Source organism: Lissotriton helveticus, chromosome 2_2 (genome assembly GCF_964261635.1).
Source record: "Lissotriton helveticus chromosome 2_2, aLisHel1.1, whole genome shotgun sequence".
Taxonomy (NCBI): Eukaryota; Metazoa; Chordata; class Amphibia; order Caudata; family Salamandridae; genus Lissotriton; species Lissotriton helveticus.
This window is the reverse complement of record NC_136060.1, coordinates 110,455,005-110,468,866: the sequence shown is the minus strand read 5'-3', so window position 1 is coordinate 110,468,866 and position 13,862 is coordinate 110,455,005. Positions and strand designations below refer to the sequence as shown.

The 13,862-nt window shown below is 45.7% G+C and overlaps 1 protein-coding gene across 1 annotated transcript in view; it reads left to right on the top strand.

The window, feature by feature from the left end:
• The window catches only part of EXOC1L (exocyst complex component 1 like), a 177,656-nt gene extending 167,405 nt beyond the window's left edge, over positions 1-10,251 (top strand). The window contains exon 3 of the mRNA XM_078678950.1: positions 6,372-10,251. Within this exon, the coding sequence (XP_078535076.1) occupies positions 6,372-6,635 (264 nt within the window). The 3' untranslated portion in view covers positions 6,636-10,251. The remainder of the gene's footprint in view (positions 1-6,371) is intronic.
• Positions 10,252-13,862: the final 3,611 nt, after the last annotated feature.

Genomic DNA, 13,862 nt, shown 5'->3' with positions numbered 1-13,862 from the left:
AGCTTCCGAGGACCGGTTTCTGGCATTCCAGCCGTCTTTAGCCCGGCTTGCTTGAATCCAGTGGCAAAGTGAGCAAGGGACTCACGTCTGAGCATACCCTGCCACACTTATGGCGGCCAAAGCGGTACAAGAGGGGGTGGTGATGGACGGAGCATCTGAACCAATCAAACACTCACACCCAGTCAAAAGATCTGGGTTTGATCCATCACCGTTCTTTAGCCCACTCTGCCACCCCAGTTCAGACATGGCTATATGCAAATCAGTCTGACCCTGTGCCTCATGGGAACAGTCCAGCCCGAACTGCCAAGCCATGCCTTCTCTGGACCGGAAACAAACTTCCGAGGACCGGTTTCTGGCATTCCAGCTGTCTTCAGCCCGGCTTGCTTGAATCCAGTGGCAAAGTGAGCAAGGGACTCACGTCTGAGCATACCCTGCCACACTTATGGCGGCCAAAGCGGTACAAAAGGGGGTGGTGATGGACGGAGCATCTGAACCAATCAAACACTCACACCCAGTCAAAAGATCTGGGTTTGATCCACCACCGTTCTTTTGCCCACTCTGCCACCCCAGTTCAGACATGGCTATATGCAAATCAGTCTGAACCTGTGCCTCATGGGAACAGTCCAGCCTGAACTGCCAAGCCATGCCTTCCCTGGACCGGAAACAAGCTTCCGAGGACCGGTTTCTGGCATTCCAGCCGTCTTCAGCCCGGCTTGCTTGAATCCAGTGGCAAAGTGAGCAAGGGACTCACGTCTGAGCATACCCTGCCACACTTATGGCGGCCAAAGCGGTACAAAAGGGGGTGGTGATGGACGGAGCATCTGAACCAATCAAACACTCACACCCAGTCAAAAGATCTGGGTTTGATCCATCACCGTTCTTTAGCCCACTCTGCCACCCCAGTTCAGACATGGCTATATGCAAATCAGTCTGACCCTGTGCCTCATGGGAACAGTCCAGCCCGAACTGCCAAGCCATGCCTTCCCTGGACCGGAGACAAGCTTCCGAGGACCGGTTACTGGCATTCCAGCCGTCTTCAGCCCGGCTTGCTTGAATCCAGTGGCAAAGTGAGCAAGGGACTCACGTCTGAGCATACCCTGCCACACTTATGGCGGCCAAAGCGGTACAAAAGAGGGTGGTGATGGACGGAGCATCTGAACCAATCAAACACTCACACCCAGTCAAAAGATCTGGGTTTGATCCATCACCGTTCTTTAGCCCACTCTGCCACCCCAGTTCAGACATGGCTATATGCAAATCAGTCTGACCCTGTGCCTCATGGATACAGTCCAGCCCGAACTGCCACGCCATGCCTTCCCTGGCCCGGAAACAAGCTTCCGAGGACCGGTTTCTGGCATTCCAGCCGTCTTCAGCCCGGCTTGCTTGAATCCAGTGGCAAAGTGAGCAAGGGACTCACGTCTGAGCATATCCTGCCACTCTTATGGCGGCCAAAGCGGTACAAAAGGGTGTGGTGATGGACGGAGCATCTGAACCAATCAAACACTCACACCCAGTCAAAAGATCTGGGTTTGATCCATCACCGTTCTTTAGCCCACTCTTCCACCCCAGTTCAGACATGGCTATATGCAAATCAGTCTGACCCTGTGCCTCATGGGAACAGTCCAGCCCGAACTGCCAAGCCATGCCTTCCCTGGACCGGAAACAAGCTTCCGAGGACCGGTTTCTGGCATTCCAGCCGTCTTTAGCCCGGCTTGCTTGAATCCAGTGGCAAAGTGAGCAAGGGACTCACGTCTGAGCATACCCTGCCACACTTATGGCGGCCAAAGCGGTACAAGAGGGGGTGGTGATGGACGGAGCATCTGAACCAATCAAACACTCACACCCAGTCAAAAGTTCTGGGTTTGATCCATCACCGTTCTTTAGCCCACTCTGCCACCCCAGTTCAGACATGGCTATATGCAAATCAGTCTGACCCTGTGCCTCATGGGAACAGTCCAGCCCGAACTGCCAAGCCATGCCTTCCCTGGACCGGAAACAAGCTTCCGAGGACCGGTTTCTGGCATTCCAGCCGTCTTCAGCCCGGCTTGCTTGAATCCAGTGGCAAAGTGAGCAAGGGACTCACGTCTGAGCATACCCTGCCACACTTATGGCGGCCAAAGCGGTACAAAAGGGGGTGGTGATGGACGGAGCATCTGAACCAATCAAACACTCACACCCAGTCAAAAGATCTGGGTTTGATCCATCACCGTTCTTTAGCCCACTCTGCCACCCCAGTTCAGACATGGCTATATGCAAATCAGTCTGACCCTGTGCCTCATGGGAACAGTCCAGCCCGAACTGCCAAGCCATGCCTTCCCTGGACCGGAAACAAGCTTCCGAGGACCGGTTTCTGGCATTCCAGCCGTCTTCAGCCTGGCTTGCTTGAATCCAGTGGCAAAGTGAGCAAGGGACTCACGTCTGAGCATACCCTGCCACACTTATGGCGGCCAAAGCGGTACAAAAGGGGGTGGTGATGGACGGAGCATCTGAACCAATCAAACACTCACACCCAGTCAAAAGATCTGGGTTTGATCAATCACCGTTCTTTAGCCCACTCTGCCACCCCAGTTCAGACATGGCTATATGCAAATCATTCTGACCCTGTGCCTCATGGGAACAGTCCAGCCCGAACTGCCAAGCCAAGCCTTCCCTGGACCGGAAACAAGCTTCCGAGGACCGGTTTCTGGCATTCCAGCCGTCTTCAGCCCGGCTTGCTTGAATCCAGTGGCAAAGTGAGCAAGGGACTCACGTCTGAGCATACCCTGCCACGCTTATGGCGGCCAAAGCGGTACAAAAGGGGGTGGTGATGGACGGGGCATCTGAACCAATCAAACACTCACACCCAGTCAAAAGATCTGGGTTTGATCCATCACCGTTCTTTAGCCCACTCTGCCACCCCAGTTCAGACATGGCTATATGCAAATCAGTCTGACCCTGTGCCTCATGGGAACAGTCCAGCCCGAACTGTCAAGCCATGCCTTCCCTGGACCAGAAACAAGCTTCCGAGGACCGGTTTCTGGCATTCCAGCCGTCTTCAGCCCGGCTTGCTTGAATCCAGTGGCAAAGTGAGCAAGGGACTCACGTCTGAGCATACCCTGCCACACTTATGGCGGCCAAAGCGGTACAAAATGGGGTGGTGATATGTAATATCACCACCCCCTGTAAATATGGCCCTCCTCAACGCAATATTCTGCTGCAAAGGAGCGTGCAGTGGGTGTTGCTGTGGGCGTTCCAACGCAACACCTATTACTTTTTTACTCTGACCCAGATTTACAAAGATCTGTAAATTTGAGGTAAAGCCAAAAACTAACGCCTTTCAAAAGGGGGAGTTAAGGTGGTGCAACGAGGAGAAATACTTTTAGTTCTCCTTGTGTTTTGCTATTTCTATATGTGCAGAATGCAGCACACAAAGATGGAGTAAAAAGCATTAATGGTTGTTTTTGTGCATGAAGGTGTCCCTTCTCTCACAGACACAATCATCCCTGCAACGCAGGCAGCCTTGGCACCCTTACACCATGGTGCAAGGCTGTCTGTGCTGGCACTTGGCAGTTCTTTTAGCACCGGCACAGGGAAAAGCCCAGGGATGCACAATATTCTTGTTAATATGGCGCATCCCCGAGTTTTTGAAATGGCGCAGCTCAGAGCAGCTAAATTGCTTGCTGCGCCGCGCTGCGCCATTTCTTTGTAAACATCCCCCATGGTTTAAGGACGCGAAAGGATTGTATTAGGTGGCAAACAAAAAGTTCCAGCAAGTTGTGGTTGATGAATGCAACTGACAGGCTTTTGGCAGCCTTGCTTCCTGCATACAGGAAGTGTGTGCTGACCCTCACAAACATGCTGGCAAGCAAAGTACTAACGTTTGACTGGGCTGTGCGGCAGGGGGTGATGACTACATAATGAGCAGAGCCATTTATAACAAAACATAATGAGCAGCATCCATTATAAAAAAAGCTATTACTCACTGCTGCCTGTCAGCTACATTTGTGATGTGTAAATACCTCATGCATACATCCGGTGGCCTTCCATTGCAGTGCCAGGTATAGTCACATGTGTGTTGACTGAGAGCCCTCCATGAGGAGAAAGGTGCACTTTATCCACCAATAAAATGTCTGAGGCGGAGAAATACACCTCTGGGTTGCTGGGTAAGATGTAAATGGCTCAGACTTAAAGCAATGGCTGAGGGCGTTGGTCCAAAGCAACCAATGGCTCAAAAGGGGTCACCGAGACCAATTCTCTGGGTATTTGTTTCAAAACAAATTGTATCCGTTGTCCTAGACAGGGGCGTAACGGACACCCCCGCTGCCCCGCAGTGCGGGGGGGGGGCATTCTTCTATATAAGAAGGGGGCTCCCTAGCTTGTTTGTCCAGGGTGTGTGTCTCCTGTAAAGCAGATGCAGTTTGCAGCCTGCTTTGAGCTGCTCTGCGCTGACACGGGCTGACTCAGAAGTGAAGAGAAACAAAATAACAACTTCTGTTTCTCTTTCACTTCGAGCCTGCCAGGCCCCTTACAAGAGCTTATACCCCCCTCTCACTCCTCCACACAAAAAGCGTCTTCCTTAGAGCACTGCTTGTCTGAGGGGAAGAGGCTGCACAGAACTTATTGGGGCAGAGATATGGTTGCTACCTTTAATTGCAACAGACACATATAGCCATCTGTTAACAATGTAAAATTCTGCAAAAAGGCCCAAATATGGTTCTGAAATAGAACTTTATACAAAATCATTGTTATTCATTTGAAGGTGGCCTTTCTGTCTTTGTCAGTCAGGGGTCACCAGGGCAGTTGAAGTGCACACTTAAAGTGTTTTCTTCTTACATTGTCTGTTTAAACTATGAACTAATAAGGGGTAAAAATACTAATCTGATTTTTCTAATTGTTGTAACGGCTGCCAGGACATTAAAATACAGCTCATGCCCATATAAAACCGGTTAGGTGGCAACCATAGGAAGAGGATGTGTGCAACTGCAGAAACATAACCAGGACTCTACTTAGGGGCAATGAAGGGACAAAATATAGCTGGAATGTTGAATGAGTGGTAAAGGATGTGGAGGGTTGATTGCATATGAGTGATAATGCTAGGTGAGCGCTAAGGAAGTGGACCCCCTCCCCAAAAGGCTCTCCTACAACAGCAGCCTTTTTTCTCAATGACAAGCACAGTTGCACCTTGCACAGGGATCTTGTTTTGTTAATGGTCTGCTGTAAGGGGTCTGGGATAGCATTTTTTTAAATAGTTAAATGCAGGCATGGTGTCCTCTGCACCCAAGGTGAGTTGTTGTGTGCAGTGCTTAATATGTAAAATATTAAGTGCCAGGGCCCTGACCAGGAGGCCACTGCAACTTGCACCAACCATCGCTCCTGTCATCGCTGCCAAACAACTAATAGCCATCTCTCTCGCCAGCAAGTGCTACAGTTCGGATTATTCGAGGTCCCCAAAGCTAAAGAAATGACTATGACGGCAGATATTAGTAATGTTTAATGTATATTGTATTTATAAACAACCGCTGTTCTGCTCATCTCTAAATTAGATGAGCAGCGCCACCACGTGGCAGACTTTCCTAAGTGTGGTGTTAACATTTAAGTGCCAGTGCGGAGCACAGGAAACAAATTAAGATCCAGTGTTGAGCAAAAGAAACCACTGGCTCAAATTAAGCACTGGTTGTGTGGGGACGTAATATTTTTCAATCCAAGCAGGTAAATTAAAAAGGTAATTCAATTACAAGTATTTGAAATGTATTACCCAATATCACTAGTGGAACTATCCTTAGAAGCAAATTATAGGGGGGCATACATTAGGCCATAGTTAAACTGGTGGCTGTATTTTATGAGAGAACGTAGCCCCTGCCATACATTATAAGGATACTGCAACTCACTGAGGCGTTCCAAGACCATATAGCGGAACGAGACAGAAGGTGACTTACAATATCATTATCATCTACGGCAGCAGGTACTTTATTTCATGTAATACATGGTAACATCATCACATTTCCCACAAGCCACTCAAATCCTTGGTGTGTAGCTAGTAGTGTAACAATAGCCCCTGCAGCACCCACGGTGCAGAGAGCCCCCAGGCTCCATGGTGCCCCCTCCTGCACTGTGCACGGACGGTGAGGTCCCTGTCCTTGAAGCTCCTGGCTGAGTCTACGGCGTGGGGGGAAGCCCCTGTGAAATTTGCATGGGGGCCCCCTTAGATTTCATTACGCCACTGGCCCTAGACCTGAAATTTTGGACTGGATCAGCTCCTCTCGCATGGAGAGTTTTATAACAGGAACATACGGCTGTTTCACTTCCCAAGTTTGAATCAAATGTCTTTAGTAATGTTTTAAGAAAACGTACGTTTAAAATGTAACAAATAATATTATTTTCTTCTCCCACAGGACAATTCATTTTTTGATATGCAATTTGATAAAACCTATAGATGGGAAGCATACAGCTGCGCCTCAAAATATGCATTCACTCGAAGTTTAATCAAGCTGAACAAAATGTACATTAAGAAGGAGATACGAGTGGTCAACTTCGACGAAACCTATGTGGACACTGACGCGATCTGGTCTTCAAACAATGGAGATTGTTTAGTGATGTTGCGAATTTGTTTCTATGCTTCTAATCTCTTGTGCTTGTCTCTCTGTCCTATGCCTTGAGATGTAAATGTCAGTCTGTTCAGGTATGCTTACACGCTATTATTGACAGATTTTGCCAAACACAGGGACGAGCTCCGCCTCCAGTGAAAACATGGGGGCAGGTGGCTCCAATCTATGGAGGCCTTTCATTTGGGGCTTCTCATGCACTTAATTACTGACAGGGTGAACTTTAGAGCACACAGTTGAGGTTGTGATCTTTACCTTAGTTTTCAATTCTGTTGCTTAGAAACACAAGGGAACTAAGATAACCCAGGCGTTTGTATATATTTAGGTTCTTTTTTCCGTAATTTACATAAAATATAAGATCAGAATGGAATGCTGCACCAGGAACACAAGTCTATTTTCCAGCCTCCTCTGCCAATTGACACACTCAGTACTCCTACAAGAACACTTTCAGGTATACATTCTACGGCATCATCACATCTGCTGGCAGGGTCAGACAAGGACAGAAAATAGGCCCAGGCACCAAAATAAAAGCGCCCCCCTCCCATTAGTGAATGAAACGTCTAAAAAATACTGTCTATGTTTTCAAATTGGGGCAGTTTTGACCTTGTAAAGACTCGCTGTGTAAGTGCTTTTCTAGGAATGGAAGACTAGGAATTTCGGCTTGCTGCAGGCAATGTGTGCTTTAATATCAGGAAAATCAGCAGTAACCATCTGCCCAGCAGACCATAAAACAGGCCCAGAAAGAGTCTAAAAATGGCCCACACACTGACCTGTGAGACCACCCATTCGAACACTGCCTGATTTCCTACAAGCCAGTCTGTCCCTGTCTGCAGGCATTCCATGGCCAACACAAGACACAACAGAACACCCAAGATCTTACATTATATTTTAACAAATATCCTAATTACCTCTCAACAATACCGTCTCCTCATATCCAACAATAGAGAGGTGTAGCTGATTAAACAAGTGTTCCCCGTGTCCAACAATCAACCATAGCTCATCTAGATTCAGGAACAGCAATTTTTAATGTGTAGAAAGTTTGATGACCAAAAAATCTTGAGTGCCATGGAGCATCAACAAAACAATCAAAATTATTATATCTTTACATTCACAACTAAATGTGTGCTTTGAACTATATTTTAAACCAGCAGCGCGAGTATATGCGCAAACAACGTATACAATACTCAAAATGAGGCAGGGGGAGATGCCCAAGATCACAGTGAGGGTTGATGGAGAGCTGGGACTAGAACTCAGGAACACCCAACGCCACAGCCTTAAAAACTTGACCAAACAGACTCTCAGGCCGAAGACACAATGCATCCTTTTGTAGCTGTAGTAGTTGACGCTTATAGCAAAATTTACAAAATGTACATCCTTGAATTCATACTATTCAGTGTATAAGTAGCAAGCCTAAAAATACAATGTCGGCATAGTTCCTTGCTCTAAACTCATTGTAAAAGCGCCGCTTTTCGATACATACTAATCTATATGTAAACCTTAACAGTTTATGAATGACTGGTATCTTACTCCAGGATGAACAAAATCAGTCGAACTTCTAGACGACAAGCTCTGCTTATCTCCTTCAGTACCTGTCTCAGTTTATTTTACCGCATCCCCGACACTGCTTCATCTCTGGGTCCCTGCAGGTGTCTTGCTTGCGCTTTCACCCAAGTATACGCCCCCAGGCACTTTCTATAGTACTGGTCGACAATACGGTACCCTGCGCCGTACTCCAAGTTCCCCTTTCCGACAAACGAGGCTTTTAACAGAGTGCTCCGTAAATAACGCCTCTGTTGGTGCTGTCTCCTCCTGTGCATGTAGGAATGCCATAGTATAGCATCCGGAGCCCATTCATCCAGCATTGCCTCTTCGTGTATTCATATTTCTTAGCAGCAGTTATGTTTTGCTTAGAGTTTGGTGCTACGTGGAGACACCCACGACCGCCACTTTAACTTCAGAAAAAGTTTTATTAAAAGGAAAAGGGTGTCAATAAACCGTATATAAAATTAATCACAAGTCATTCATTACATTACAAAATTACTTCAAGAGAAATACATAAATTGGATTACTGAATGGAACAAATGAAAACAAAGTGATAAAGAGGAAATATAGTTATTATTGAAGTAGATAACTAAGGAAAGTTTGGGGAATTCATGGTGGTTTAAGTACTTCTTGTTGAGAGGGTTGCATAGAGAAAGTCTTCTTAGCGCATCAATGTACAATGTAACAGGTGACCATAATTCTAAACGTTTTGTAGCCATATGTATGGGATAGACAAAGGAGGTATCTAACCTATGATTATGGCAAATAGCATACCCCCAAGCCTTATAAGAGATTTTAGTGAAATCTTTCTAATTCTTAGTAATTTGCTTGAAAGCAACCGCTACTAACAAATCAATAATTTTCACCACCGCCACTTTAGGGTATAAAATACACGTGTGTGCGTAAATAACCTGTGCTTTCGGTACTAGAGGCACAGCCAGAGCTTAATTGTAAAAAAAAAAAAAGAATAATAATAAGTCCCAGAGCTCTCAGCTACAGCTTCTACCACACATTGCCAATGTCTGCGCTGCCAAGAGTGTGACAATTCGGACAATTTCAGACCCCAAAATCAACAAGAATGGGTTCGGCAGCTGATAGTTATTTTTAATGTATATTGAAATAATAATTAACTGTTGTTGTGGTAATATCAAAATTAGCCAGACAGCGGCACCTTGTGGCAGACTGTCATAAGTGCCAGTGTTGACAATTAAGTGCTAGAGCGAGCACAAACCACGAACCAAATTAAGCACTGTATATGGGAAGCACTCTCAGTAGTCGCTTTACAGGAACTCAAACCTGAAGTGTAAAATGGAGTAAAGGTAGGTGTGTGAATCTCCTCAGAGAATGAACTTCTGGGACTTCATGACACTTTTATCCAAAATGGAAGATGGACGACTCTTTGAGGTACGCCATGGCACACACATTAGACAATCAAACACTTTTCGAAACCAATTTAAGAATCATTACATATATGCCTAACAATGGTTAATTGTGAGCTAGTCATACACACTTTTACACTGATCTGTAAGGTACCACTTTCAAGGTCAGCCAGCCTAAATTCTAAGACAGAGTAAACTCTTGGATAAAACGACGGGGCACTTTGCGTTAGTTTCTGAACTGCCCTTGAATAACTCCTACTTGAATTCACTACATGGGAATGTTCAAACACAAATTCCACGTTGCACGGATGCTTTCTGGGAATCTGGGCAGTTTTCAAGTAGAGCTAGAAGGTCTGCAGCAGTATTGCTCCTGGAGAGACGATAGCATGTTCACAAACAAAGTCGAGAGTCTGAACTAGCAGGAAGGCTGAGAAATGTTTCTTAAGCTAAAGGTCTTCAATTCCAAAGAGCTCTAAGTGACACAGTGAAGCGACTATTGTGGGCAGGTCTGGGCCCTGTTGTGATGAGATTTGTGATATTCGCAGAGCCCTATACAGTGTTATGCGCCCGCCGCGTGTAATGCAAATAGTTGGGTACAGGTGCTTTCAGTCAGGTATGGGGATGTGTCTGTCGGATTTCACCAGGAATTTTTACAAACACACAGTTAAAAAGTGTTTAAAAAAGTGGTAAAATTACAAAATACTATGTTTACCCTAAATCAGTAGCGGTCGGCAGTAGGAGTTACTGCAGGGCGGTGACGTGGGGAGGGGGAGGGGCAGGGTGGGGGTAGTAATGTATGGATTACAGAGTTTAACAGGTAAGTAAACATTTAAATAAATAAAACGAATTTCGTTGCGCACACTGCATCACATTTGTTGATGCAGTGCGCGCAACGAAATTCGTGTTATTTATTTACATGTTTACTTACCTGTAAAACTCCGTAACCACTTTATCCACAAAAGGAAGACCTACAACTATATTCCCCTTAGTTTTGGTGTGCCCATGAAAGTACCATCCAATCCTTCCACACCTGCTGTGAGAGCCTATCAAGTGTGTCCTCCACAGATGACAGTGGTCGGCACCAGGAGTCAGCACTAAGGTGTCACACCTGGAGCCTTCATGATGGACTGCTTGGTTACACACAGAGTTCTCGCTGTCTGGCATGGCGGGAGGAGACCTTGGCTGCCTTCCCTTTCAGAGTGATCTGAGTAGACCTTGGGAGTAAAGATGTTTAAAAAGTGTACCAAGGCTTAAAGCATACATGGACAGAGCTGAATCTGTGGTGCTTTGCTCCCGCTGCACCAAGTTCTTAAAAGACGTCTAACCCCATTACTTTTTCCATTGTGCTTATTACTTGTTTGATCTGCATTTTAATTCTATGTGTACAATGTAAGCCGTAAATTACAAATAAAAAAAATGATAACAAAAAAATGTTTACAGTGTGTACGCCAAGTTAAATGTCACTTTAATAAAGTAAGATGGCAGCAGAAAGACAGAAGTATTACCCATGTGGTCAAAAACAAGAAGGCATGTTATTTTTTCCAAAAACTTGAAACACGAATAAAGGAAACACCGGAAGGCTAAAACAAAGACTATAATTTCTTTCATTACAGAATGTTTCTTTTATACAAAATCACCGTAAATGAAGAGTTTAACCCCACTCTGTGTCTCACAAGCACATATGCCAGAGTTCTGAGGTCACTGATGTGATCACCAAGGCTTAAATGGTCACTTCCTGTCAACAAGGCAGAAACCATTTCTAAATTGGAAACTGAGGTAACCATGTCTGCCTTTTTCCAGAGCTGCTGCCAGCGGTGCAGCTGGAAGAGGTCTCATATGCCACCAACTGCTCCCTTAAAGGATGATTCTATCTTGAACTGCAGCCTGTTCTTTAGAAATGGGCACAGGGGTGCAAGCAAATGGCTCTCATTCTCAATTGCACTGCGCTGCAGCAAGCAGAGAGAAGAACATGGTAAACATGTCTCATGAATATTTATGAGGTGACAGTTGGCTGTTTGCGTGCGTGTATAGGTAGGTGAGTGGCTGTATTGGAGAGTGAATGTCTGTGTGAGTGGCTGTAAGGGTGAGTGAGTGGGTGTTTGAGTGGTTGTATGGATGCATAAATGGATATGTAAGTGGTTCTGTGGGTGTGTGAGTGGTTGTATAGGTATGTGAGTGGCTGTCAGGGGCTGTATGGGTAAGTGAGTGGGTCTGTGAGTAGCTGTATTGGTGAGCGAGTGTCAGTGTGATTGGCTGCATGGGTGAGTGTGTGAGAACCTGGGTGAGTGTGTGAGAACCTGTATGGGTGCATGAGTGGCTGAGTGCATTTCTGTATAGGTGATTGAGTGGGTGTTTGAGTGGCTGTATGTATGTGTGTGTGACTATTGGTGAGTGAGTGAGTGGGTGCATGAATGGCTGTATGGGTAAGTTAGTAAGTGTGTGAGTGGCTGTATAAGGGAGAGGGTAGCTCTATGGATGAGTGACTGGTTGTGTGAGTACCGGTATTGGTCTGTGAATGGGTATCTGAGGGGTTGCATGGCACTGGGAGTATGAAAGGTTCTATGGGGGTATGAGAGGGTGTCTGAGCGGTTCTGTGGATGTCATCAGTGATGTAATTTGAGATGTCATCAGTGATGTGACTGACTTTGTCATGAGTGATGTAATATGTGAGGTCATAAGCAGTGTATTGCCAGGGCATAGGTTATAGTTAGCTCAGGTAGCTATGACTGCTGAGTTTCTTATTAGTGAAATCTGAGCCTAACTATGACATCTCTGTAACCTTTGTTTTTTTCAGTGACTTTCCAAGTTGAAAACATATTTATTTCCCAACTAAAACGCCCCTGTAACCTTTGGAATTGTCAGTAAATTTCTAAGTTAAAAAAAATTCTATTTCCTAATTATAACGGCCCTGGAACCTTTGATTTTTTAAGTCCATTTCTAAGGTTTTTAAAATGTATGTCCTAACTGTAACCTGTAAAATTTAGAGTGAGTGTGTGACTGAGTGCATGAGTGTCTCAGAGAGTGTCTGAGGCAGTATGTGAGTGTCTCAATGTGTGTGAGTAGGTGTGTGAGTGTCCAAAAGGGCCTGGGAATGGCTGCATAAGTGTCTCACTGGATGTGCGAGTGGGTGCATGAGTATCTGAGTGGGTCTGTGAGTGGGTGCATGCATGAGTATCTGAGTGGGTGCATGGGTGTCTTAGTGAGTGTCTGAGTCAGTTTGTGGGTGGATGTGAGTGTCTGAGTGGGTTTGCGAGTTCCTCCATGTGTGTATGAGTCAGTCTGTAAGTGAGTGCATAAGTGTCTAAATGGGTCTGTGAGTGGGTGTGTGAGGGTCTCACTGGGTGTGTAATTGGTTGTGTGAGTGTCTTGAGTGGGTCTGTAAGTGGGTTGTGAGTGTCTGAGTGGGTGTGTGAGTGTCTAAGTGGGTGTGTAAGTGTCTTAGTGGGGCTGTGAGTGGGTGTGAGAGTGTATAAGTGAGTTTGCGAGTGCCTTCATGAGTGTGTCAGTCTATCTGTGAGTTATTGCATTTCTGTAAGAGTGGGTCTGTGAGTGGGTGCATGAGTCTCTGAGTGGGTGTGTGAGTCTCTGAGTGGGTCTGCGAGTGGGTGAGACAAAGTATGAATGATTCTGTAAGTGGGTGCATGGTTGTCTGACTGGGTCTGTGAGTAGGTGTGAGAGTGTCTAAGTTGTTCTGTGAGTAGGTGGCTGAGTGGGTTCTGCTCCATCTGTGCTTGTTTTCTGCTATTTTTTCTGCACACCTATGACCTTTATTTTGCCTATTTTGCTCACCAATATTTTGCCTCTTTCAGCTTGTGTCTGACCTTTATTTTTCCTCTTTCTGCTCATTGGTGGCTTTTATTTTGCCTCTTCCTCTCATTTCTGACCTTTATTTTGCCTCTTTCTGCTCGTTCCGGATCTGTATTTTGCTTCTCTGCTCATTTCTGAGCTTTGTCTTGGTCTTTCTGCTCATTGTTGATCTTTATTTTGTCTCTTTCTCCTAGTTTCTGACCTTTATTTTGCCTCGTTCTGCTTGTCCAGACCTCTGTTTTGCCTCTATTTGTGTCATTCTGCTCATATATGATTCCTATGTTGCCTCTTTCTGCTCGTTGCTTATCTCTATTTTGCCTCTTTCTGCTCATTGTTGGCCTCTAGTTTTCCTCCTTCTGCTCATTGATGACCTTTATTTTCCCTCTTTCAGCTTGTTTCTGACCTTTACCGTGCTTCTTTCTGCTCATAGCTGACCTTTTTTTTTGCCGCTTTCTGTTATTTACTGACCTAAATTTTATTGTGCCTCTTCCTGGTCGGTTCTGACCTCTATTTGCCTCTTTCTGCTCATTGTAGACTTTTATTCTGCCTCTTT